At 42.3% G+C, this 25004-nt stretch overlaps 1 protein-coding gene across 2 annotated transcripts; it reads left to right on the top strand.

Annotated features, from left to right (window-relative positions):
* Window positions 1-478: 478 nt before the first annotated feature.
* Window positions 479-14194, top strand: lzts1 (leucine zipper, putative tumor suppressor 1). Of its 2 annotated transcripts, none has more exon segments than NM_001122805.1 (4): window positions 479-519; window positions 6930-7399; window positions 8165-8791; window positions 12392-14194. In NM_001122805.1, coding segments are annotated over 3 exon segments (1500 nt in total). In that variant the 5' UTR covers window positions 479-519; window positions 6930-7033; the 3' UTR covers window positions 12899-14194.
* Window positions 14195-25004: the final 10810 nt, after the last annotated feature.

Raw genomic sequence — 25004 nt, 5'->3', positions numbered from 1 at the left:
TGTGTATCAGTGATAGAGAGCTGTGTGTGTGTGTGTATCAGTGACAGAAAGCTGTGTGTGTGTGTGTGTCTCAGGGAAAAAAGTGCTGTGCCACTTTGTCGCCTCATACCCAGCCTTGCGTTTTGGTCTATGAAGAATCAATCTTTAAGTAATGAAGGTATTGCTAAACCTTTCTAATTCCACTTCTTTGTATGGGGCATTGTTGCAGCCAGTGTGTAGCTGCACATTGTGTATGTGGGGTTACTGGGAGGCTGGAGAGAGTCAAAAGAAGAGTGAAGTGTGAGGGAGAAAAGCTGACGGGCTGAGTGTGTGAAGGGGGAGAATGGAAGCAAAGTGTGTGGGTGTCAGAGCTTGATGTAAATTCTGCCTTTCCTTCAAGCCAATCAGAGGCGAGATCCAGCACCCAGTCCTGCCTGCTCACCGCTTGCCAATTTGGCTACCAGACTTTGTGTCAGTGAAGAACTGAAAGCTGTAAAGTACAGATCAGGCCTGTGACTGATGCCACACACATGGGAGCAGGTAAGGGCAGAGGGCAAATCATCTGCCTTAAAGGTGGGGAGTGATGCTCTGCATAGAGCAGGGGGAATGCTCTGCAGAGTGGGATTGGGATCTGGCTTGTGTAGGGGGGATATGGATTTCCAAATGTTCTGCCGGGATTTAACAGAAATCCATTATAGACTAAAAACAAACAAAAAAAAAAAGAATATTCTGTAATGATAGGGAAAAGATGGGGGGATGGAAAATGTAGGGGAAGTGGGATAGGGGGGCTCTTGCCAAATATAAAGGGGCACGTTCTTTAGTTATGCTCCGCTTGATCTCTGTAAGGGGGAAGTGCAATGCCCAAGCTTTACAGAAAAGGGGTTCATACAGGGCTGCCCTTTGGAATAACGAGTTATTAATTCAGTGCTTTTTCAGCTCTGGCAAAAAAGGGGGTTAATAAGGCAGTGTAAATGCTCACATTAGATGGCAATGGGTTAACACCGTAAGCTAATGGCTGGATAGAGGTTAATCTGGAGAAATGATGAAACAAATCTTTGCAAGCCTTTTCCTTTTGAAGAGGGACTGAGGGCTCACTAATGTACAGGGTTTTGGCAAGGAAAGGGTTTATCTGTGCTGCGCAGCTAGTTTATGAAGTATTGCTCTGCAGGGGAGAGGCTAATTGAAGAGGAGCTGCAGGTCTCTGGCTGGCAAGTTAATGAAGTGGCTGCAGGTTCTTGTTACGGTAAGGAGGTCTTTGCCAGATAGTCAGCGGCTGGCCAACATGTAAGAACTTTACTGAGTACTGCTCCACAGGTTCACAGGTGGTACAAGTGATGCTCTGCTAGTTTCAGAAAGGATTATAAAGTAAAAGGGTTAATGGAGTGGTGATGTGCTACCCTCATATTAGTGTTGGGGTGCTCTTGTGTACATGGTGTTATGCTGGGGTGTGCTACCCTCATTAGTGTTGGGGTGCTCTTGTGTACATGGTGTTATGCTGGGGTGTGCTACCCTCATTAGTGTTGGGGTGCTCTTGTGTACATGATGGTAGTTGATTATTTGAAAAATGCTCCACGATGCACTCTGGGTAGCTAGAAATGTGGGGGTTGCGTTATCATTTACATAGAAATACTCTCTTTTGAGTGCTGCACGCTCATCCTTGGTTGGTGTGTTGGGAAAATGTTCTAGATTGTGTTGCACGACTCATAAATATATGTGTTTGTGCGGTTATACTCAATAAAAGTGCTGGGCTGCTGCCCTAAATTGTGTTCTTATGCACATATAAAGCTACTGAAGAGCTCCTAACCACATGTTGATGCTCTCACACAGTAAATGTCATGGAAGTGTGTTGTAAAAAAGTGTTGGCGTGATCTTTTGCATTTGTGTGGGCTCTTATAAATATGTATGGATTTTGTTCTGAACCTGGTTAAAGTGCTGGACTATATGTGTTACAGTGGTGTTCTAGAATGTTTTGAGCACCCTTACCCTTATAAGTAGTTTGGATGATCATCTTTACATTTGGAGGCTCATTTAGAATGTGTTGGAGTACTTCAAATAAATGGTTTTGTGTAATTTCTCAGTATGTCTTACTCCTCTATGTGTGACCACAATGTCCACCTTAAAGTATGTTGATATTTTTTTATTTCTGTTCTTTTTCACTGATAATTTAACAAGGCAACTACAATGTTCACCTTCAAGTGCACTGAATTTTTCTTATTGCTGTTTTGTTCCACTGGTAATTTAATAAGGTGACTATTTACATTAAAGTATGTTGAAAATTTCTCATTAATGTTTTTTTCCACTGGTAACTTAATAAAGTGACTACAGTGTTCACCTTCAAGTATGCTGAAATTGTCTTATTAATGTACACTGACAATTTAACAAGGTGACTACAATGCTCACCTTCAACCATGCTGAAATTTTCATATTAATATTTTGTTCCAACAACAATTTAATAAGGTGGCTACAATATTTCACCTTCAAGTATGCTGACATTTTCATATTAATGTTTTGTTCCACTAATAGTTTAAAATTGTTACTACAATGCTCACCTTAAAATATGCTGAAATTTTTTATTAATGTTTTGTTGCACTGACAATTTAATAAGGTTACTACATTGTTCACCTTCAAGTATGCTGAAACTTTATTAATGTCCAGTTTCACTGACTATTTAATAAGGTGACTACAATGTTCACCTTCAAAAATGCTGACATTTTATTAATGTTTTGTTCCACTGACAATTTAATAAGGTGACTACAATGTTCACCTTCAAGAATGTTGAAACTTTATTAATGTCCAGTTTCACTGACTATTTAATAACATGACTACAATGTTCACCTTCACGGACAATTTAATAAGGTGACTACAATGTTCACCTTCAAGTATGTTGAAACCTTATTAATGTTCAGTTTCACTGACAATTTAATAAGGTGACTACAATGTTCACCTTCAAAAATTCTGAAATTTTATTAATGTCCAGTTTCACTGACTATTTAATAAGGTGACTTTAATGTTCACCTTCAAGTATGCTAAAACTTTATTAATGTCCAGTTTCACTGACTATTTAATAAGGTGACTACAATGTTCACCTTCATGGACAATTTAATAAGGTGACTACAATGCTCACCTTCAAGTATGTTGAAACTTTATTAATGTTTTGTTCCACTGACAATTTAATAAGGTGACTACAGTGTTCACCTTCAAGTATGCTGAAATGTATTAAAGTTTTGTTCTACTGACACTTTAATAAGGTGACTACAATATTCACCTGCAAAAATAAGGTGACTGCAATGTTCACCTTCAATTATGCTGAAATTTTCTATTAATGTTCCATTGATAATTTAAAATACTGACTACAATGTTCACCTTCAAGTATGCTGAAATGTATTAAAGTTTTGTTCTACTGACTTTTTAATAAGGTGACTACAATATTTACCTTCAAAAATAAGGTGATGCAATGTTCACCTTCAATTATGCTGAAATTTTCTATTAATGTTCCATTGATAATTTAAAATACTGACTACAATGTTCATCTTCATGTATGCTGACATTTTAATGTTTTGTTCCACTGGCAATTTATTAAGGTGACTACAACGTTCACCTTCAAGTATACTGACATTTTCTTACTAATGTTTTGTTCCACTGGTGAATTAAAACATTGACTACAATGTTCACCTGCAGATATGCTGAAAGTTTCTTATAAATGTTATTGATGATAATGTAACCAAGGTAGGCTTAAGTAAGGGTTATTTGCTGACCAGCAAATAGCTGTACTGTTTTGGGTATATAAATATACCAACTTTCTAGACATGTTCAGGGGTTATTCAGATTAATATAGAAGTCTACCTTTTGATATGTTTAAGTTCTTTTATAAATGTACTGAGTGATAGATTTGCTTAGAGTTCTGTTACAATTCTGTTTAATCCAGAAGCAGATTTCCATCCAGATTAAAGCCGCTGGGCTTCCATTAGAAATTAGCTTGGAATTATTTTTTATGATGTTCGATTAGACACAGTGCTGTTACAATTCCAAACAAATGTATTGGGGTGCTGTTAGAGATATTATATTGATTCTATATTCATGGTGTTAGAGACGGTGTAGATAAATACTGTATACTGGGGTGCTGATAAAATGTTGCTTATAATTTTTATATGTGTGTATTGGGGTGATATTAGATATTTTAGTATTTCTGTATAAATGTTTTTGGGTGCTGTTACAGATTTGCTTGGAATTTTGACTGAGGGGATGGTGTAGGATTTGCTTTGCAGTCTCCTATACATATATATATATATACAGAAAAGAACAGAGCACACCCTAATAGTAATCAAATGCCCCGGGTGCTTGCAAAAACCATGTATATAGCAAGACAATGAGCCGCACACACAGGGACTTAGTTAGAAAACAAAATTTTTTTTATTTTGGATCGTTTTCATTAAAAAATTTAATGTGTGTGCGGCTCATTGTCTTGCTATATATATATATATGTGTATATCGAAAAAGGCTGAGGCACACACTTATAGGGATTACAACCTGGGTGCAAATCAGATAAACAATGTAAATATGTAAAAAATGCTGATGCACACCAGGAAAATTTAATCAAAAAAAGATACTTATTTTATTTAGATCGACGTTTCGGTCCTCATCCGGGACCTTTATCAAGATATCTTGATAAAGGTCCCGGGTGAGGACCGAAATGTCGATCTAAATAAAATAAGTATCTTTTTTTGATTAAATTTTCCTGGTGTGCATCAGCATTTTTTACATATATATATATATATACTGTATATATAAAGTGAGGTCTGATTTTCTTAGAATTTATCTATAAATGGACTGTGGTACAACTACAGATATGGACAGAATTCTTTGGAATGTTTTTTCATTTGGTTAGAATTAAAAAAATGTTGCATTTATTTTATTTGTTAGTGATATAAACAAAATAAACATAATGGTGCAGTTGCTTATTTGTTGTGTGATTGTGTGCTGCTCACACAAGTATGAACATATTGGGAGTCTCTAATCAGTATTCAGCTTTTGGTGTGCTGGAATTATGGTAACAGATTTGCCGGGTACATTTAAGAAGGATTTGGGCATCTATTAACTGCACGGTGGCCCACTTGAACTGTTAGATGTCTGTAGAGTACGAGTGCTCCTCGAAGTATATGGAGTGTAGTTATGTAAGAATTCTCTCTGAACTGTAGTTGATAGATTATTATGTATTCCACTGCCCTTCTGAGTTGGTTATTGACTTGACTAAGGTTGTTCCCATAAGGTTTCCTGTGATGAAAAGGTTTTTGGTGGGGATAGTGGCTTCTATATGTACTTCTAAATATGCTTCAGTGCCAATAAAGGACTATTGGGATGCTGTTTTATGTGGCTGGTGAAGTGTTAACACCCATTTGGGGTTCTGCTAACACGGTGGGGGCATCTTTAGCTGTGCTGCTGGATTATACCATTCTAGGATGTACTTAACATGTGTTGAGAAGCTGTCGGTGTCCTTGTAGCTAAATCAGCGTGCACGGATAATTAGCAGGGAGGGGGAGATGTAGATGGCAAGCACATGGGCTTGTTCTCTTGTATTTTAGCTGATTCCTGATACAGACACAAGGTACTGTATAAAAGTGATGGGGTATTTGTATAGCTATACTGGGGTGTGTTTATTAGTATACAGCGAAGCTCTCGGTGATGAAGCCCTTGGTATAAGTGTTGGTGCCTTATACAGCGAGTTATTGTTAGAATGGAATATGTTCTTCTGTGGCTGATCCAGCCTGACTCATGCAGCACAGAGTGTGCGTGGGAGGGACCGGTACCTCTAGGACTGCACAGCTAGAAAATCAGGGACACTGTCAGTTCTAGGGCTACACAGAAGAGTGTGTGGGAGCACATTGAATGTCTATGGCAGAGAAAGCGGCTACCTCTAGGACTGGCATACCTCAGCACAGAGCAGCAGACCTGAGGGGGGTTAGATACCTCAAGGACTGAATTACAGAAGTTAACCCATTGCCCACGGTTCCACCAAACCTTTTGTGCTACACAGTAAATGAGGTGTGAGAGTATTGTTACCATAGGAACCGAGTGTATTCTGAATGGAACACAGTGTACACTATATAGCCTATATAGCTGTTTGAATTCTTCCTATTGTGACTGCTTGGAATACATCAATTGATGTTGTTCTTGCACAATTAACCACTTGTGGGCTGAAACAGCGTCATGCATTGCGTAAGAAGTGTCACGAGCACTCACTGTTATTTTTAACACAACTTTAATGATGATTTAATGTAGCTGGCTTCTTGTATTTTTTCTTATCGTTTATTTTTTTAACACTCTCATGAGCAAGGTAGCATCTTCTAAGACTGCACAGAATGATTAGATCTGGTTTTTAGTAAAAAGCACCATTTTGTACCCAACAAGCAGTCACGTTTCTACTACACCCCCACTTTCGGCAGATACTTGCACTACTGAAAGCATGGCGGGGCTACAGGAATATTAAATATACAGGGAAGCTGGGAGGCAGTGTCCCTGAGTGGCTCTCCATATGTCTACCAGCCTGCCTCTTTAGCCTGTGTCTAATGGATCATTGGGGCTCCTGTAGCTACACTATTCCATGGCTATAGTGGTAGTGGTTGTCTGTTGCATACAGCCCATTTGGCCATCAGCTGGTCACACTGGTCACAGAATGGGCTACTGTATTTCTTATTGGACCGAAGCGATAGAGAGGGCTTCAAACCATAATTCTCTAACATAGTATCTCAGTATTTCATTTTTATTGATAAATAGTTTGAAACAAGATAATAAAAAAAAAAACATGTTGCCTTCACTTCAGTTAGAGCAGATCTATTCTGCATTTGATTATATAAAGGTATTTTCATGTGTAGATTTTGAAAGTATCGTTATGTCTAACAATTTGTGTAACTTGTTACTTCAGTCACATCATTTTATACTCTCATCTCTTTTAGGCTCTCCCTCAGGGGGCTAGGGCCCTTGGATATGACCCATGATATAACGCTCTGCCTTTTGGATTGTTCTTCTGTTCCCTGCTGCTATCTATACTTGCTACACCATGGGTAGTGTGGGCAGTCTCCTATCTGGGCATGGGTTCAACCACAAACAAGGGAGAGGTTCCCAACATCGTGGGAGAAAACCACCCCACCTGAAAAAGCTGAGCCGCTGCTCCGATGGGATTCTAAGGTTCGGCTTCTCCCAGGAGTCAGGGCATGCCAAGGGTGGAGGATCCAAGATGGGGCGAAGTGAAGATTTCTTCTACATCAAAGTCAGTCAGAAATCCCATGTAGGTCCCAGGCAAGAGTACCATGGAGCAGTGACAAACACAGAGCCAGAACCCCAGTCAAGTCAAGAGTACTCAGGTCCCCCAAATAAAACATGCAACCCACCAAGCATGATCCACTTTCCCAACCGTCTGGAACTGGTGAGTGTCAGGCTGGAGAAAACTGGAACAATTACTTCATCATTTGTAATTTAAGCAGTTGAATCTGAAAGGAGAGAAATGAAGCAGTGGGTACAAAGGTGAATTGTAGGAAGTAAGTAGCATAAGTTTTACATGAAAGAACCAAGAATGAGAACATGGATTCAGATTAGAGTAGAAAACAATAATAAACAAACTTCAGGTGCATTAAATAATGGGATGATAAATGAAAGGCAATGTTAAAATAGGAATTGAAAATGTATTTATAGTATTATTACATTGGGAAAAAATGTAATAGCCAGTCTAAGCCAGGGTAGATGTAGGGGTAGATGTAGAAGGTATAGAGAAAGGCAACATGGAAAGTACACTAGTCACCAAAGCAGTAGACTGGTTGAAAAGAGACAGAATATACCAGTATAGTGGTATTGTATTATCTTGAGGAATCCTTTGCACTGACTAATTAAATATAATGCTTCTAAGGCCACCCTGGAGAAATCCAATCCAAGGGGACGTTCTGTTACTGCACTAAAAAGACTTAGGTTGCATTTGATCATCCTGTACCATATTAGAAACACTAGTGATGAAAAATTGCATTGTAAAAAGTATAGCATAAATGAGAAAAGCTAAGAAAATGAAGGCAACAGGAAAGAACCATGGGAGAATTTAGCTCATTGACGTAAGAGAGTGATTGAGTAAAACACAATGAGTTGATGAATACAAGCACAAGGCATAGTTTACAAATGTAATAACTGTCTTCCTCTCATACAGGAGATGAATGCCCTACGCCCATCACCGCTGAAACCTGGAATGCGCAGGAACTCAGCTGTCACATGCTATCCAGCTGCAGAGAGTGGACCCCAGCTATCTCTCTATTATCGTTCAGATCGTTCTCGGGAGGCTGAGAGTCGGGCTGGACACTGTATTGGAGGCATGTCTGAATCAGGCAGAAACTCCATGTCCAGCCTTCCCACCCACCCTAGTAAGCTGGGCACTGCATGCCAGTTGGATGCTCTTCTAATGCCAACAGGACGCTTTGGGGGCAGCGCCCACAATATTACCCAGAGCTCGAGGAGCAACATGCTCAGCCTCAGAGCTATGTCCTTGTCAGATGGTGGAAATGCCAACAAGATTCTTAGTGTGCCACCAAAACCAGGCTTAAGATCTCCTCCATCTTGTGATGATCTGGCAAGGGTTGAACCAGTTGAGAACAAAGAAGAAGGACACAGAGGAGGTATCACTAGGTCCAGGCAGAGTTCTCAAAGGGGCCAGAGAGGTCAGCATGTTCTGCAGATTCAGGTAACACAGGAGAGGGAGTCTAAGGAGAGCAAGATGCGGAGTTATGAGAAAGAGAAAAAGATGTCCATGAGCCCATCGATGGATGAGACACAATGGGAGGTGAGAAGGTGAAACTGTATAAAAACCTATATGAATATAGAGAATTACAACATTCACCATAAATGACCCAATTAAAAAGGCTTATGAAAGGGGTAAATAGTTTCTATAATGTGAAAACAAATGCACAAACTAGTTGAAAGATACAAACAAGTTGACCTGGTATGAAAAGGCATCTTGTGTAAAACAGAAATATCTCTTACTCCACCAAACTCCTTCTCTGAACTTGTTCAGTCTAGTCAAAGTAACCCCCCCTCATAAATATCTGTAAAAAGAATGGCCCTGGAGCAGAACATATAAAGAATCATTCATTATCTGAGGTGATGATGGGGTACTTTCTTTGCAGGCAAATAAGCCAAAATTAAAACCAAACAGCACTTAACTTATAAATTATCTAGCATCGTTTTTATAGAATGGAGAAGAATAAAATACGCTTATAATAGGGTGTGTGCAGCCCATAGCAAATTCAACCATAGGAACAAATCAGAACTTTTGCTGATTGGTTGCTACTGATAATTGTACTAGTAAGGAGAGAACCTATTTAAAGGAACAGTAACACCAAAAAATGAAAGTGTATCAAAGTAACTAAAATATAATGTGCTGCTGCCCTGCACTGGTAAAAGTTGTGTGTTTACTTCAAAAAGTCTACTATAATTTATATAAATAAGCTGCTATGTAGCCATGGAGGCAGCCATTCAAAGGAGAAAAGGCACAGGCACATAGCAGATAACAGATAAAACACTATTGTATTCTACAGAACTTATCTGTTATCTGCTATGTAACCTGTGCCTTTTCTCCTTTTTTCCAGCTTGAATGGCTGCCCCCATGGCTACACAGAAGCTTATTATATAAATTATAGTAGTGTTACTGTAGCAAACACACCAGTTTTACCAGTGCAGGGCAACAGTGCATTATATTTTTATTACTTTAAAACTCTTTCATTTTTTGGTGTTACTGTTCCTTTAAGTAATCAGAGAGTAGGGTTGCCACCTGTCCGGTTTTGTCCTGGTTTTCCAAAACGGCTGTCCATGTTAAAACCTCCCACCCGATTTTCCTAATTTGGAACTCACTGAGATTGACACGGTGATCGACCAATTGCCGAATGCCGCGTCATAGCCCCCCCCCCCCAGTGATGGCATGGTCCAGCCTCTTCCCCACCCCGTGATGTAACATAGTAACATAGTAAGTTGGGTTGAAAAAAGACATACGTCCATCATGTTCAACCATAATGCCTATATATAACCTGCCTAACTACTAGTTTATTCAGAGGAAGCAAAAAACCCCATCTGAAGCCTCTCTAATTTGCTGCAGAGGGGAAAAAATTCCTTCCTGACTCCAAGATGGCAATCGGACCAGTCCCTGGATCAACTTGTACTAAGAGCTATCTCCCATAACCCTGTATTCCCTCACTTGTACTAAGAGCTATCTCCCCTACCCCTGTATTCCCTCACTTGTACTGAGAGCTATCTCCCCTACCCCTGTATTCCCTCACTTGTACTGAGAACTATCTCCCCTACCCCTGTATTCCCTCACTTGTACTGAGAGCTATCTCCCCTACCCCTGTATTCCCTCACTTGTACTGAGAGCTATCTCCCCTACACCTGTATTCCCTCACTTGTACTGAGAGCTATCCCCCATACCCCTGTATTCCCTCACTAGTACTGAGAGCTATCTCCCCTACCCCTGTATTCCCTCACTTGTACTGAGAGCTATCTCCCATACCCCTGTATTCCCTCACTTGTACTGAGAGCTATCTCCCCTACCCCTGTATTCCCTCACTTGTACTGAGAGCTATCTCCCATACCCCTGTATTCCCTCACTTGTACTGAGAGCTATCTCCCATAACCCTGTATTCCCTCACTTGTACTGAGAGCTATCTCCCCTACCCCTGTATTCCCTCACTTGTACTGAGAGCTATCTCCCCTACCCCTGTATTCCCTCACTAGTACTGAGAGCTATCTCCCCTACCCCTGTATTCCCTCACTTGTACTGAGAGCTATCTCCCCTACCCCTGTATTCCCTCACTTGTACTGAGAGCTATCTCCCATAACCCTGTATTCCCTCACTTGTACTGAGAGCTATCTCCCATAACCCTGTATTCCCTCACTTGTACTGAGAGCTATCTCCCATAACCCTGTATTCCCTCACTTGTACTGAGAGCTATCTCCCATACCCCTGTATTCCCTCACTTGTACTGAGAGCTATCTCCCATACCCCTGTATTCCCTCACTTGTACTGAGAGCTATCTCCCCTACCCCTGTATTCCCTCACTTGTACTGAGAGCTATCTCCCATACCCCTGTATTCCCTCACTTGTACTGAGAGCTATCCCCCCTACCCCTGTATTCCCTCACTTGTACTGAGAGCTATCTCCCATACCCCTGTATTCCCTCACTTGTACTGAGAGCTATCTCCCCTACCCCTGTATTCCCTCACTTGTACTGAGAGCTATCTCCCATAACCCCGTATTCCCTCACTTGTACTGAGAGCTATCTCCCCTACCCCTGTATTCCCTCACTTGTACTAAGAGCTATCTCCCATAACCCTGTATTCCCTCACTTGTACTGAGAGCTATCTCCCATAACCCCGTATTCCCTCACTTGTACTGAGAGCTATCTCCCCTACCCCTGTATTCCCTCACTTGTACTGAGAGCTATCTCCCATAACCCTGTATTCCCTCACTTGTACTGAGAGCTATCTCCCATAACCCTGTATTCCCTCACTTGTACTGAGAGCTATCTCCCATAACCCCGTATTCCCTCACTTGTACTGAGAGCTATCTCCCCTACCCCTGTATTCCCTCACTTGTACTGAGAGCTATCTCCCATAACCCCGTATTCCCTCACTTGTACTGAGAGCTATCTCCCATAACCCTGTATTCCCTCACTTGTACTGAGAGCTATCTCCCCTACCCCTGTATTCCCTCACTTGTACTGAGAGCTATCTCCCATACCCCTGTATTCCCTCACTTGTACTGAGAGCTATCTCCCATACCCCTGTATTCCCTCACTTGTACTGAGAGCTATCTCCCATACCCCTGTATTCCCTCACTTGTACTAAGAGCTATCTCCCATACCCCTGTATTCCCTCACTTATACTAAGAGCTATCTCCCATAACCCCTGTATTCCCTCACTTGCTAAGAATCCATCCAGCCCCTTCTTAAAGCTATATAGTGTATCAGCCAGCACAACTGATTCAGGGAGGGAATTCCACAACTTCACAGAAAAAAACCTTTCCGAATATTTAAATGGAACCTCCCTTCTTCTAAACGGAGTGGGTGCCCTCGTGTCCGTTGGAAGGCCCTACTGGTAAATAAAGCATTAGAGAGGTTATTATATGATCCCCTTATATATTTATACATAGTTATCATGTCACCTCTTAAGCGCCTCTTCTCCAGTGTAAACAGACCCAACTTGGCCAGTCTTTCTTCATAACTGAGACTTTCCATACCCTTTACCAGCTTAGTTGCCCTTCTCTGGACCCACTCTAATTCAATAATACCCCTTGCCCAGCGACAAACGCCGGCATAGATGGCAGTCCTACCAGAGAGGCTCCAGAAAGTCAAAAAAGTATGACATTTCAAGTTCTTTATTGCTCACACAGGCATGCCAGAAGCCTGGGGAAATTTCATCCCTCCGTCAGCAGCTACGGGATACCCAAGAAGAGTCATCACTCCGTGCAAGTGAGATTCTGAGTCTAAAGGCACAGCTCCGAGAAACAAAGGGTAGGGCAGAGGCTCAAGAGCAGAGAGCCAGAGAAACAGAGGAGAGGCTTCGCATTATGGAGGAGGATAGGGAGGAAAGGGAGCAGGACCAAAGTGAGGCCGAGTTGGACACACTGCGGACCGAGCTAGAAGCCGAGCGGCAGAACAATGAGCAGATGACGGATGTGTTCCAGCGGGAGCGCAAGATATGGCTGGAGGAGAAGGAGAAGGTCATCCGTTATCAACGTCAACTTCAGCAGAGCTACCTGCACATGTTCCAGAGATGCCAGGCTGTTGAGCAGAGGCTTCGAGCCCTGACTGGAGGAGAAGATCTTGATGATGGGCCTATGCTAACATTGCCAGATATGGAGCTTACTTTTCAGGACATACTAGCCACAGAGATTTGACCAGAGAGAGAAAAAGGGAGGGTAATTGTGAGGGTGAATGAGTGAAAAACAGTGTGGACTGATACTAGAGTGTGAGTGGGAATACATATAACATACATTTTCCCAAAACAGTTGCTTCTTTTGCTCCTGCCGCCAGTTTGTGGTTGAATTGGACCAAATCACATCTACGTAACAAAATCATGAGATATCTCAGACAGCTTAGTCATTTTTCACCTGCCCAATGACTTCATCCATTGCAAAACCATCATCATATGACGTAGACAATTTTATTTGCCGAGGGAAATAGGAGTGTTCTGATATGTGGCAGACGAAATGCCCCAAATCGGCCCCATGTACCATTGGCCTTAGTAATTAACCAATAATGAGTGAGTAGAATGTGGAAATGATATATGGACTCAAATTGAATTCAAGCTCAGATTTTTTGATGTAATTGATATTACGGACAAATAACTGCAATTCAATGCATTCATAGCTGGTACAATCCTCATCAAATAACAAACAGAACCAGCAGAGAAGCAACTGATCTGGGAAAATATTCTTGAGTGGGTATTGACTGTGTCAAAAAATGCGTATTGTGTGGTTCCTGTATGTATGTGTACAGTGTGCATTCTGTGCATTGTATATTGGTACGTGAGTATACACACAGCCAGACTTGTGTGTATACAGAATCCTTTTTCTTACCCTACCTTGTGACAATCTGTTTACTGAGCATTCTGTGAAAATCACCACAATACCACAACCTGGTCCATATGTTGTGGATTTTGTACCGCACGCAATAACCGTGTGTTCTGTGCACCATTCAGGACTGGAGGATGCTGTAAGCACTGCGGCGGTGTTGCACATGTCTATCAGTGTAGGATCCAATGGTACGATGCTTTGCCCGAGCCTGTTGGGCATGGGTTAACAGAACAACACTGCTGCTCTCGTGGCAGGGAACATGATGCCTGAATGAGACTGCCGGTGTCTGGCAGAGAGTTTAATAGAATGGCACTGCTGGTCTCTGGCAGCATATTCGTCCATGCAGTGACAATCCTATTACTGGTAGAAGGAGCAAAAGCCTGTACATGTTATAAATGCAGTAGTCAGGTGACCATTTTGATGCTAAGCCATTGTCTTTGGGAGGACCCCCAATACTTCCCACTTCCAGTTGTTGCTACTTTAGACTAGAGATGAGTATCTTTCAATGAGGAATGGATCCTGCAGTGCGTGGGGCAGCCTGGAAGCTGCTAATAAGGCTACACAATTCTAAGATTTGATGTTTATATTCATTTAAATAAAGAAATATTCTGAATATCATTTATGGGTGTTTGTGTATGAACCTACTGCCCATACTAGGGCACACATGGTACCATGGGGCGCAATAACAGAGGAAGGGGTTAAATAAAGTCTGACTGCCATCAACAGTAATGAGCTGTGTAGTGTGGCATGGAAGCGGGCACCAAGTTTGTTCTCTATTAAAGCTGAATATATGGATGATAAATCACACCAACTAAGACCCCTGCAGATACAATTTCCTTTTCACTGTATTACTCTGAAGAAAATGTCTTCCTGATATGTGGCTGCACGCTGGTAACTTCCCCAACAAAACTATGACAGCTACTGTATTTATCACTGAGTATGATCCTATCCCCAGCCTTACACACAGTAGGAGAGTGGGCAAGTCTGGGAACATGAGGGCACCATTACTGAATACAAGAGAACTTCAACATAAGTAAAAAACAGAAAGAAATACACCCACTCTACACATATTAATAGGCATTTGAGAGTTATTGAAGATTTTGCTTTGCTGCTCATGTAATAAAAGGCTCTAAGGAGCAGAAACCCATAGCAACGAATCAATTAGCAGAATTTACTGTTCACCTGTTTACAAGCAAACATCTTGCTATAGGTTACTTTTCCTGGGCAAACCTGTAGGGTTATGTTTAGGGTTGCTACCTTTTTCTGTGACTAATACTGGCCTTCGGGTTGGGAGGTGGGACTTGATGTAATTTTGGGGTGGGGCTGTGACATAAAAGGTGGGTGGATGGGGCTGATAAATGGGCAGACTGGGTGGGGTTATAGGTGTGGCAAAGGTGGGCCTATAGATATAAATGGTGATCGACAGCAGAGAGGTTCAGTGAAGGAAAAGATTTATAAACCTTGAAAACTTACCAGCAAGTACATTGCCCGTAAATTTGTAATACAGGAATTTAGGGGGCAGGTAGGCCATTCCCTTCCCTTATGAATCTATCACTGCTGAATGCTGTATTCATTGGGGCAGCTTTAGGGCCCTACAGCAGAGGAAGGCAGTGTGCAAATGGCATGAATTCTGCTCATTGTTCTGTTTTTTTGCACACTACCTTGGAGGTCGTAAGGTATTTACTTATTTCTAACGTCACGAGTGGTGACAGGGGAACATGTAAATAACAGAAAGCACTGACAGGTATTGAGTGCTTAAGGTTTTGTGTGCCAGTATTCACAATGTCCCAGTGATCAGCTAATTTGTTTTGTTCTTGGGTATAATTATATTTCAATTACTCCTGTGTCAGCTGAACTTGAAGACATTCTAGAAATGTCTAGAATCTTTCCCCTAATGTTATAATGGCAGAGTAGCCTGCAAGAGGGTGGTGTACCAAAGTGTAGGGTGCCAGAAAGTGGTGCGCCAAAGTGTCCTGTGCCAGAGCCCATTGTGCAAAAAAATGCCAGAGAGCGGTGAGCCAAAGTGGGTAAAGAGTGGAGTGCCAGAGAGTGAGCAGTGTGCCAAAAAGTGGAGTGCCAAAGAGCAGTGAATCAAAGTGGGTAAAGAGTGGAGTGCCAGAGAGTGGTGTGCTAAAGAGCAATGTGCCAAAAAGTGGAGTGCCAGAGAACGAAGTGCCATAGTTTTAAACAGAGACACGCATAGGATGACCTAGCTAATGGGACCATTTCATTTTTTTTCTTTCTGGTTTTTCTTCTTTTTAATGTTCTGCTATTTTGTTGCCATTACCCTTTCCCCTTTCTATTATGCCATCACCTTGTGTTCTGCTCTCCTCTTCTATTCTCTCCCATTCTTCTTTTCCCCTCTTTCTGTATCTTCATTCTCTTTAGCAGATTTTGCATCATACAAAATAGCATCCTTTTCTCCCTGCTACCTTTTTTCTTATAGTGATTTCCCCCCTCCCCTCTTTGCTCTGCCTTTTGTCTGGTTTCTGTTCTGCTCTTTTGGTCTCTTTGTGTTTTGCTATGACTGTATGTCTTGCACTTCTAGTTTCCATGTGTAAATATGTCCATTTGAAGATGGGGAAACTGCTGCACCAACACCTTGGAATGGGCTTTAGTTGCTAAATGTGCTGCATAGTCTCCCAACACTACCCTCGTTGTATAGCGGCTCAGCCCTTTGTGCTAGAGGCAGCTCTCTGTAGGTTTGTCTTGTCAAGACACACATTTAAGTACAGTTCTGTGCTCGCTGCAAACCTGTTCAGCCTCCAAACCCCAGCGATCAGCCCACACAGAACAGATGAAGATGCTAATAAGGTCTAATTGCTATTCAGAGGCAAATTCGCACAGAGCTAATTACTTAGCAAAGAGACAGAGTGACATCTAAGGGAATGTCAGGAACACACTTATCCTGTGTGCGCACAGTTACACAAACACAGAAGTCACATAGTTGCAGGCAAAAGAGAATGCGACACAAACACGCAGAACCTCAGATACATCCAGCATAACTGCGCCAACGCAGCAAATCCACATCCGCCTTCACAAATACAGTTACACAATCAGCCACGGCACAGATACACAGCCACTAATACAACTACTCAGATACAGCAAATCCACACACACCTATACAAATACATTGACAATAAATGCACACAGGCTACAGGCAGACAATGACACAACACATGCACACATACACAAAAAGAGTTAAGCAAACACCCATCAACATAACTACCACATTAGACCCTGGCATGATTGTACTATAAATGCACATTAGAACACATTTATACATACCTACACATATAGAAGGTACACAAACACACAATGATACAGCACTACATCAGCACAAATGCCCAAACCCACATAATTACCTATATCATTTGGGCGGAAAAAAAAAGTGTCTATCAAGTTCAACCTACCACATATGCAGTTACACTTACACACTTAACACACACATGGACTGCTAGAACTTCTAATACATACAGTATATATATATATATAATGATGTTGGATGACAAAAACAAACTTATAATTTCCTAGTCAGGGGCTTAACAATAGTGGCAGTAGACCTTGCAGGTACCAACGGAGGCCAGGACTGAAGGGGTCCAAGTGTCCTGACTAATCTGAAATTTCAGTTCATCTTGCCTGGTTATAGCACAGCCCATAGTGACAAGCTCATAATTGGGGCTACCTACCTCACTTGCCAGTGTCTTTATTGAGAGCACAGCTAGACCACCTTATTTATGGCTAAAGGTGGCAACCAGGTTTCTCTTTCTGCCCAAATGCCCTATATAGGGTAAATGTTTGTGATGAATATGAGGGGGCACCCATGATATGGCTGCCTTCTTATTGTTCTGCTCGTTCATGCAGATCAGAACAGCAGGAAGTGAAGAGAAGCTGCAGATCCTCCTCTTCCTCATTTGCTGATGCACCATGAATTGGTAGGCCTGGTTCTACCATGTTCTACAGCTATACCTTGACCTGCTAGACAGATACTTGTTCTTTGGCAACAAAGTCAATGTCAATTCCACCAGCTTCCATATAAATGTAAAACTACAGATTACCTTAAGGAGACCTGCACCAATGGGCAAATGGCCTGGTACAAATGGCCTGGGGAATTAGGAGACCTACAAATACATTTTCATGCACCTACAGAACCGGGACTCACACAATTGCCAGGGGAAAACTTGTGTAGTAAATATCAAGTTGTCCTCATAAGGATTGTCAAGAAGGAATTCAATGATGTAAGGGGGTGGGAAAGTGTTGTAAAGGGGGAACAGTGTAGTTAATGTGCTGAGCAACTACTTCAATGGGCAGAGTGGTTACATCAATAGGTGGCCTGTGGGATGCAGAGACATTGGGGTAGAAAAGGTAAGATTTAGCAAGAATTTGGGCAAATCAGTGGCAGAACAGAGAGTATTACAGGTTTACTAAGGGGCATATTTATTATAGTTGTAAACTAACATCATCGGAGATGTTGCCCATAGCAACCAATCAGATCCTTGCTTTTGTTTTTTAACTTGTAGGTGACCGTTTAAATTTAATTGTTGAGGGGTTGCTATGGGCAACATCGCTGGTGATGTTGCTTACACATTGTAATAAATATACCCCTTATTGTAGTTGTACTTCTGAAACAAGCACACACCATATTCCAGTGATGGACAGGCTAAGAGTACATATGTGAATTTTTGCTTCAGTGGGAAGCAAGTAAAGAAAAGGGCAGGACACAGAGAAAGGACAGGGCCGGCATTGCCAATGTCAGTTTCAACAGCTTCCACAGAAATGTAAATTCACAGATTACCTAATTAAGTGCTTAAGGAGACCTAAGCCAATGGGCAAATGGCTAATTTGCTAATTCTATAACATACTAAAAAGTTAACTTGAAGGTGAAATACCCCTTTAAATTTTCTTCTGTCTTCTTCATAACAGTAAATGGAACCAAACACTGAAACAACCCCAAGTCTAGGAACACAAAATGGCTGATTTACCCCAGATGCAAGTGCAGAGGCCCCTTAGGGGCATTAGCAGGCTTCGTTCTGCATCTTGTGCTGCATTATGAATGAGTGCAGTGCTATAAGGCACCTGCATTGTGGCCCCTGGTGCTCCCCAGGCTGTCAGGTTAGAGGATGTTCACTTCTCGCCCATGAATGTCCCCCAAGGCCTTCACTGCGCAGGGCAACACTCCAGCTGGTTGTGAGTCTCTTGAGGAATACTGATGCCCACTGACCAGAGCCGGACGTCAACCACATAAGGACCACACCACACTACAGTTTGCAGCCAAATACCACCATCATCGTTATCATCAAAAGGCACATCCCCTTCCTGCTCAGAATCTGCCTTTATATACTGTATGTGCAGATCAATGAAACGCAGACGCTCTGTCACTTATGTGCAGAAGAGATATATTTCTATACATCTATATGGAGAAGCTGCTACAAATTATTCATTGCCTGCTAATAACATTACACCTGGGGATATTTCAATCCAATCCAATCCTCCTTCTTTTTGCTAATTGTTTTGTTAAATGCTCATATACTTGCAAAGTGTTATAGGAAACTGTAACTAATTAAAGTGTCACCTTCCCAGAGCATCAGGGAGCGGAATGAGAGGTGACGCTGTGTGAGCTCATCTCCATGATGCTTCTGCCTCCTTTAGATTCCAGCTCAATGCTATTTATCCACTCTTTATGTCCCTTGTGTCCCCTTGGACCAGTGTGCCAGACAGCCTGACCTGCTTCCCTGAGCCTCCTCACCCTGATCCATGTCTTCCTATGGCCCTTAGTATGATCCGTATCTCCCCATTACCCCTTATTTACTTATGTCTAATAGATGAACCCTGGTCTGTGCCTCCATATGCCTGCTATCCTTCTATACTATACTAACAGTCTAATCTTTGTCTCCCTATGCCTCCCTGATCAAAATCTCAATAATAGCAGCATGTCTCATCTTCAGTGCCCCTCTATAGCAGCACCCTGATCACCCTATGTCACCCTATGCCACCCCTATCTACTTCTTAATCATAGCAGCACCCTTGCCTGTATATCCATGTGCCTTCTATCCTTCGTTATAATAGCAGCACCCTGATTGTCTCCCTATGCCACCATTATTATAGCAGCAGAACCCTTGCCTCTCCTTGTGCCTTCTATCCTTTTCTATAATAGCAGAACCCTGACCTATGTCTGTGTATTCCCTCCCGTCCTTATCTATTTCTCTATAATAGCAGCACCCTAATTTGTGCCTCTCTTTGCATCCTCCTATTTGATAACAGCAGGAACCATATAGGCGTCTCCCTGTGCCCCCTCTTATTTCATAACAGCAGGAACCATATAGGCGTCTCCCTGTGCCCCCTCTTATTTCATAACAGCAGGAACCATATAGGTGTCTCCCTGTGCCCCCTCTTATTTTATAACAGCAGGAACCATATAGGTGTCTCCCTGTGCCCCCTCTTATTTGATAACAGCAGGAACCATATAGGCGTCTCCCTGTGCCCCCTCTTATTTCATAACAGCAGGAACCATATAGGCGTCTCCCTGTGCCCCCTCTTATTTCATAACAGCAGGAACCATATAGGCGTCTCCCTGTGCCCCCTCTTATTTCATAACAGCAGGAACCATATAGGCGTCTCCCTGTGCCCCCTCTTATTTCATAACAGCAGGAACCATATAGGCGTCTCCCTGTGCCCCCTCTTATTTCATAACAGCAGGAACCATATAGGCGTCTCCCTGTGCCCCCTATTATTTGATAACAGCAGGAACCATATAGGTGTCTCCCTGTGCCCCCTCTTATTTTATAACAGCAGGGGCCATATAGGTAGAAGTATCTGGGGTCATCTCAGTGCTACCACAAGCTATTCCAGACGTGAATCATATCAAAAAAATATTTTTTTACCATGTTTAAATTAAAGGGCAAGTTAATATCCTTTCACAGAGATGCTGTGTGTGCTCTTGTTGGATGGCACAAGCTCTAGGGTCCCTCCCAAACCTCTTAACCATTAGATCCACAGCTTTGAGTACCTATGCCTGAGAGAATGCCCATAGTGAGTTAATGAGGTGGAAGAGAACTGATCTGGGCATGAATGTGACCTTATGATTCAAGACATAGATACCAGCAGAGTTAAGAAGTTGGTAAGAAGTTTTAAAGGCGCACATATGGTTAGTATGAGGCTTGTGTAGCAGTGGTGGTGTACAAAACTGCCAAGCTAACCTCCCTGGTATACACCCATTACAGATGGCACCACAAGGTTATTGGAACTGAAAATATAATAGAAATTCAGCTGGTAATGTAACATGCCCTAGGAATGAATCCTATTTTGCTTTTGCTGGTGGCAGTTTGCTGTCCCTAGGAAGGAACTCATCTCGCCTCAAGGCAGGAGTCACCCCGCTCAGACTTCCTCAGGCAGCCATATTTTTAGTTTGTACGATCCTAATGCTGACTCTACCTACCCTTACTTCTTGGATGTAGGAGCTATGATAAAGTTATGATTCTGTAAGTTATGGCCAGCAATGGGCACAGTTAACAACAGAGGTGCAAACTGCAGTAGTGCCGTAACCTATAGTAACCAATCAGTAATTACTTTACGACAGTGTGCCTTAGAGCTCTAACCTGTTGTCAGTGACATTTTTTATCATGGGAACCACATGGTTTGCACATATGTACTATGAGAGCTGCCATTTTAGACAGTTATGTAATAAACTGCACAAGCCTAAAGTTTCAGAATATCTATAACAGTAATGATCCAGGCCTTCAAGGTTGTGCACTGGGAGTGACTATCTTGGAATTTGAGTGTCAATGGCACTGCTCATGCTCAGTGAGGACAGCTGTTGGAAAGCTAAGCTATGGGGTTGTTGCAACTCAGGTTTACGTCTCATAAAAGCTGATGCCACAGGCTGATTATTATATTTTAATGCAAATTGTACTGGTTTTAAAGCTGCCATGGAATGAGTGCCATCCCTGGGGCCGTTCACTGCCGCCTAAGGCAAGGTTCTCACAATCCCAGGGAACCATATATAATAACATAATACAAACCCAGCGCCTGAAGTGAGCTTCCTCAGCAGGTCCCAATGACCCCCCAGCCTAAAATCTGAGCCAAGAGCTTACCTCCTATTTCAGTACAGCTGCTAAAATATCTTTTTTTATCCCATTTATTATTTTGGCAGGGCAGACAAGATCCCTCCTCTGCTTTATGCCTCAGGTGTATTGACACAATCCCTCCCTTTTCTTATACACTTCATTTTCCCACTCTTTTCTGTTGCCTGCCAATAACAATTCTTTGCCTCCATTTAATCAACCAATAACATGAACCCCTTAACACTTTATGAAGGTCTTCCTGACAGTATGAGTCATGTGATCTAAATAGCTGTAAGGCCCCCATGTTTAATAAAAGCTTTAAGTCTCCATGCCTCATCTTAGCTGCCTTTAAACCTCCAAATTAGCACCTATCCATGTTACATATATCCTTGACAAGACACACAAAACATGAGGTGAATGAATCTGTTGATAGGTGTACATTTTCCCTGAATCCATAGCAACCAATAGTTAACTCTGACTGTTAACAGCAGTAAAACATTTGAAAACCACATTCTGTTTGGTTGCTGAAGTAAAATGTACACGAGTTTGGTGAACTTTTGCCTTAACCCCAGGGATTTGATGAAAGACAGAACAAATATTCTTTCCTGATTCCAATGAAATATCTAGATATCTTCAGCCTGCCATCTTGGCTTACCTTCTCCTTGCACACCGACTCATAATTAGACAGGCTGTCGTGTATCTAAAAAAGAATTTCCAACTTTTAAAGGTACCACCCTCAATGGATAATTAGGCCTCATCATCTGAGAGGGGGAATCAACGCTGATCCAGTGCTCGCTCGAAGTCTGAGCTCCGCAACAAACAGTTTTAATAAACACATTTATAAATAAGTAATGCTGCAATAAAAACCTCTTTAAGAATCACATTAAATGACTGGAAATAGCAGAGGGAGGCTTATTAATAATTAGTGTTTGGACTTTAACTGTCTCCGGGCCAGAATTTGCCGCTCTCATATAAAATCCGGAAACAAAGGGGGGAGGGGTTTAGTTTGGCTTTTCATATTTTAATATAAAAACTGCGGGGTGCAGAAACACAATATAAAATATAGATGTGCAAAAAGTGATGGCTGGGTCACATGTACAGATATGGTTTATGCTCCAAACCCGGCTACCTCTCATACAATAACCTAGGAATGAGTCTGACATGGAACACAAGCTCTTTCACGGCAGGGTGCCAGTCTCCTGTAGGTGTGGGAGGCAGGCACCTATTAATAATAATAATGTCATACTCCAGGACTGCATGAAAGAATTAGCACTGAGGGAAGCTTCTAAATGGCTGCTAAGTCTATTCAAGAAGCACCATCTAGCTTAGTGACCCCAACCAGTGGCTCGGGGGCAACATGTTGCTCCCCAACCCCTTGGATGTTGCTCCCAGTGGCCTCAAAGCAGGGGATTATTTATACATTTCTGGCTTGGAGACAAGTTTTGGAAGCACACAGTTTTACTCCAAGCAGAGCCTTTTGCAGGCCAACAGTCCCCATGGGGCTACCAAATAGCCAATCACAGCCCTTATTTGGCAGCCCCATGCTTGTGTGGTTCACCAACACTTTTTACATCATGAGTAAAAAAAGGTTGGGGATCCCTTATCTAGATAACTCTGAGGTGTATCAGCAGTGGAACCTTTGCTCCAGGGTTTATGAAAAAGGTTTATTTTGATGAAGGAGGGTTTTACATATGAGCTGTTTTATGCAATATATTTTTATAGAGACCCATTCTACAGGGGTATAGTTATCTTTCAAACCACTGCCTTCCTACTACTAGAAGGTGGCAAAGGGCACACTTCCCCTTTATTTATAGACAGCACCAAAGTACAACCAGAATATCCTATCGTTCTACCATCCCTAAGTCTACTTACAAACCACAGCAAAAATGCTGTTATAATAGGAAGTCAAAACAAATATACACACATATACTATCTAGGGATGCACCGAATCTTTTTTGAATTCGGGTGAACCCCCGAACCCTTCATAAAGGATTCGGCTGAATACCGAACCGATTATGGTATGATAATTAGCATATGCTTATCAGGCTTCGGAAGGGTAAAATGTGGGTGTGCGTGCAATGCATGGCGAAAATCTTCAACTTCAGTACGAGACAAAAAGTCACGTGATTCGGTTCGGTTCAGCTGAATCCTGTCAAGAAAGGCCAAATCTTGGCTGAATCCGGAACAAAATCCTGGATTCGGTGTATCCCTAATCAGGGTTGGACTGGGGGGTGAAGGGCCCACCGGGGCTCCCGCCCCAGGGGCCCTGCAGGTGCCCGTTCCCCTCCCTGCCGAGGGCCCCCCACCCCCCCTCGCAGGGCACCCCCACCCGACGCCCTCCCCCAAGCGCGTAAATTTAACGCGTCGGGGGAGGAGCGGTCGGGCAAGGGTCGGGTCTGGGCCGCCGGGACCCACCGGGATTTTTCCCAATGTCCCGGCGGCCCAGTCCGACCCTGTCCCTAATCCTATCTAAACACAGTTTCCATATAAATGATTCTTGGTGACGCTGCTGAACCTGGGGTTTGGGCACCAATCATGGCAGAACAGAAGCATCTTCTTTTCTGGGATAATGTAGCAGATGATAACGAGACAAGTTAAGTTCTAATTCCATTGACTTGAAAAGATTTCAGCTGGTTTTAATGCCACGTGCCACTTAGCAGGATCTAGCAGGCCTCACACCTCCCCTCTGGGAACTAGATACATAAGTACAGGGAAAGGCACCCTGAGGCTTTCTGGCTGTTGCTGAGGTAGAACAGTGAGCGTTCTCAGGCAGCCAACAACTGGGAGTTGTAGCTTAGCAACGGCTCAATAGCCCCATCTTGGCTAATCCCGACATTAAGGATTTTTGTACGTCGCTACCCAGAATTCCTAGGTAGTGCCCTTTGGCTTTGTTAGCAAATGCTGCTTCTTGACTATGAAGAAAAATAAAAGATAGCAAAATAAATGACACGCACCTCTACTTCATGCTGTTTGAAGGCAGTCATGCACCAGCTGTACATAACATAGCTGTACCTGAGCTCCATTGCGCCCACAAGTAAGTCAAGGAATCAAAGGGCAGCCTCGTCTGTTGGTGTCCACAATGCCGAATTAGAAGACTCTCTTTTGTTCTTAGGGCATCTTGGGTACAATTAAAGATTAAATCATTTCCCTAATTCTCTTGTGTCTACAGTATTTGGATAATTAGGAAATTAAAGGGAAATCTGGCTTTTGAACCAAAAATTGTGGCTCATGCAACACAGAAACCCCTAATATACCTATCAATGTAATCTGTTCCTTCAAAACGTATGAATAAATATCATTGTAATATGCCGAAATCCAGCGGCAAAACAGTTCTTTTCTTCCTGCATCATTTGAAATCCTGGCAGGGG

Source organism: Xenopus tropicalis, chromosome 3 (genome assembly GCF_000004195.4).
Source record: "Xenopus tropicalis strain Nigerian chromosome 3, UCB_Xtro_10.0, whole genome shotgun sequence".
Classification (NCBI taxonomy): domain Eukaryota; kingdom Metazoa; phylum Chordata; class Amphibia; order Anura; family Pipidae; genus Xenopus; species Xenopus tropicalis.
This window is presented reverse-complemented; position numbering and strand designations above follow the sequence as displayed.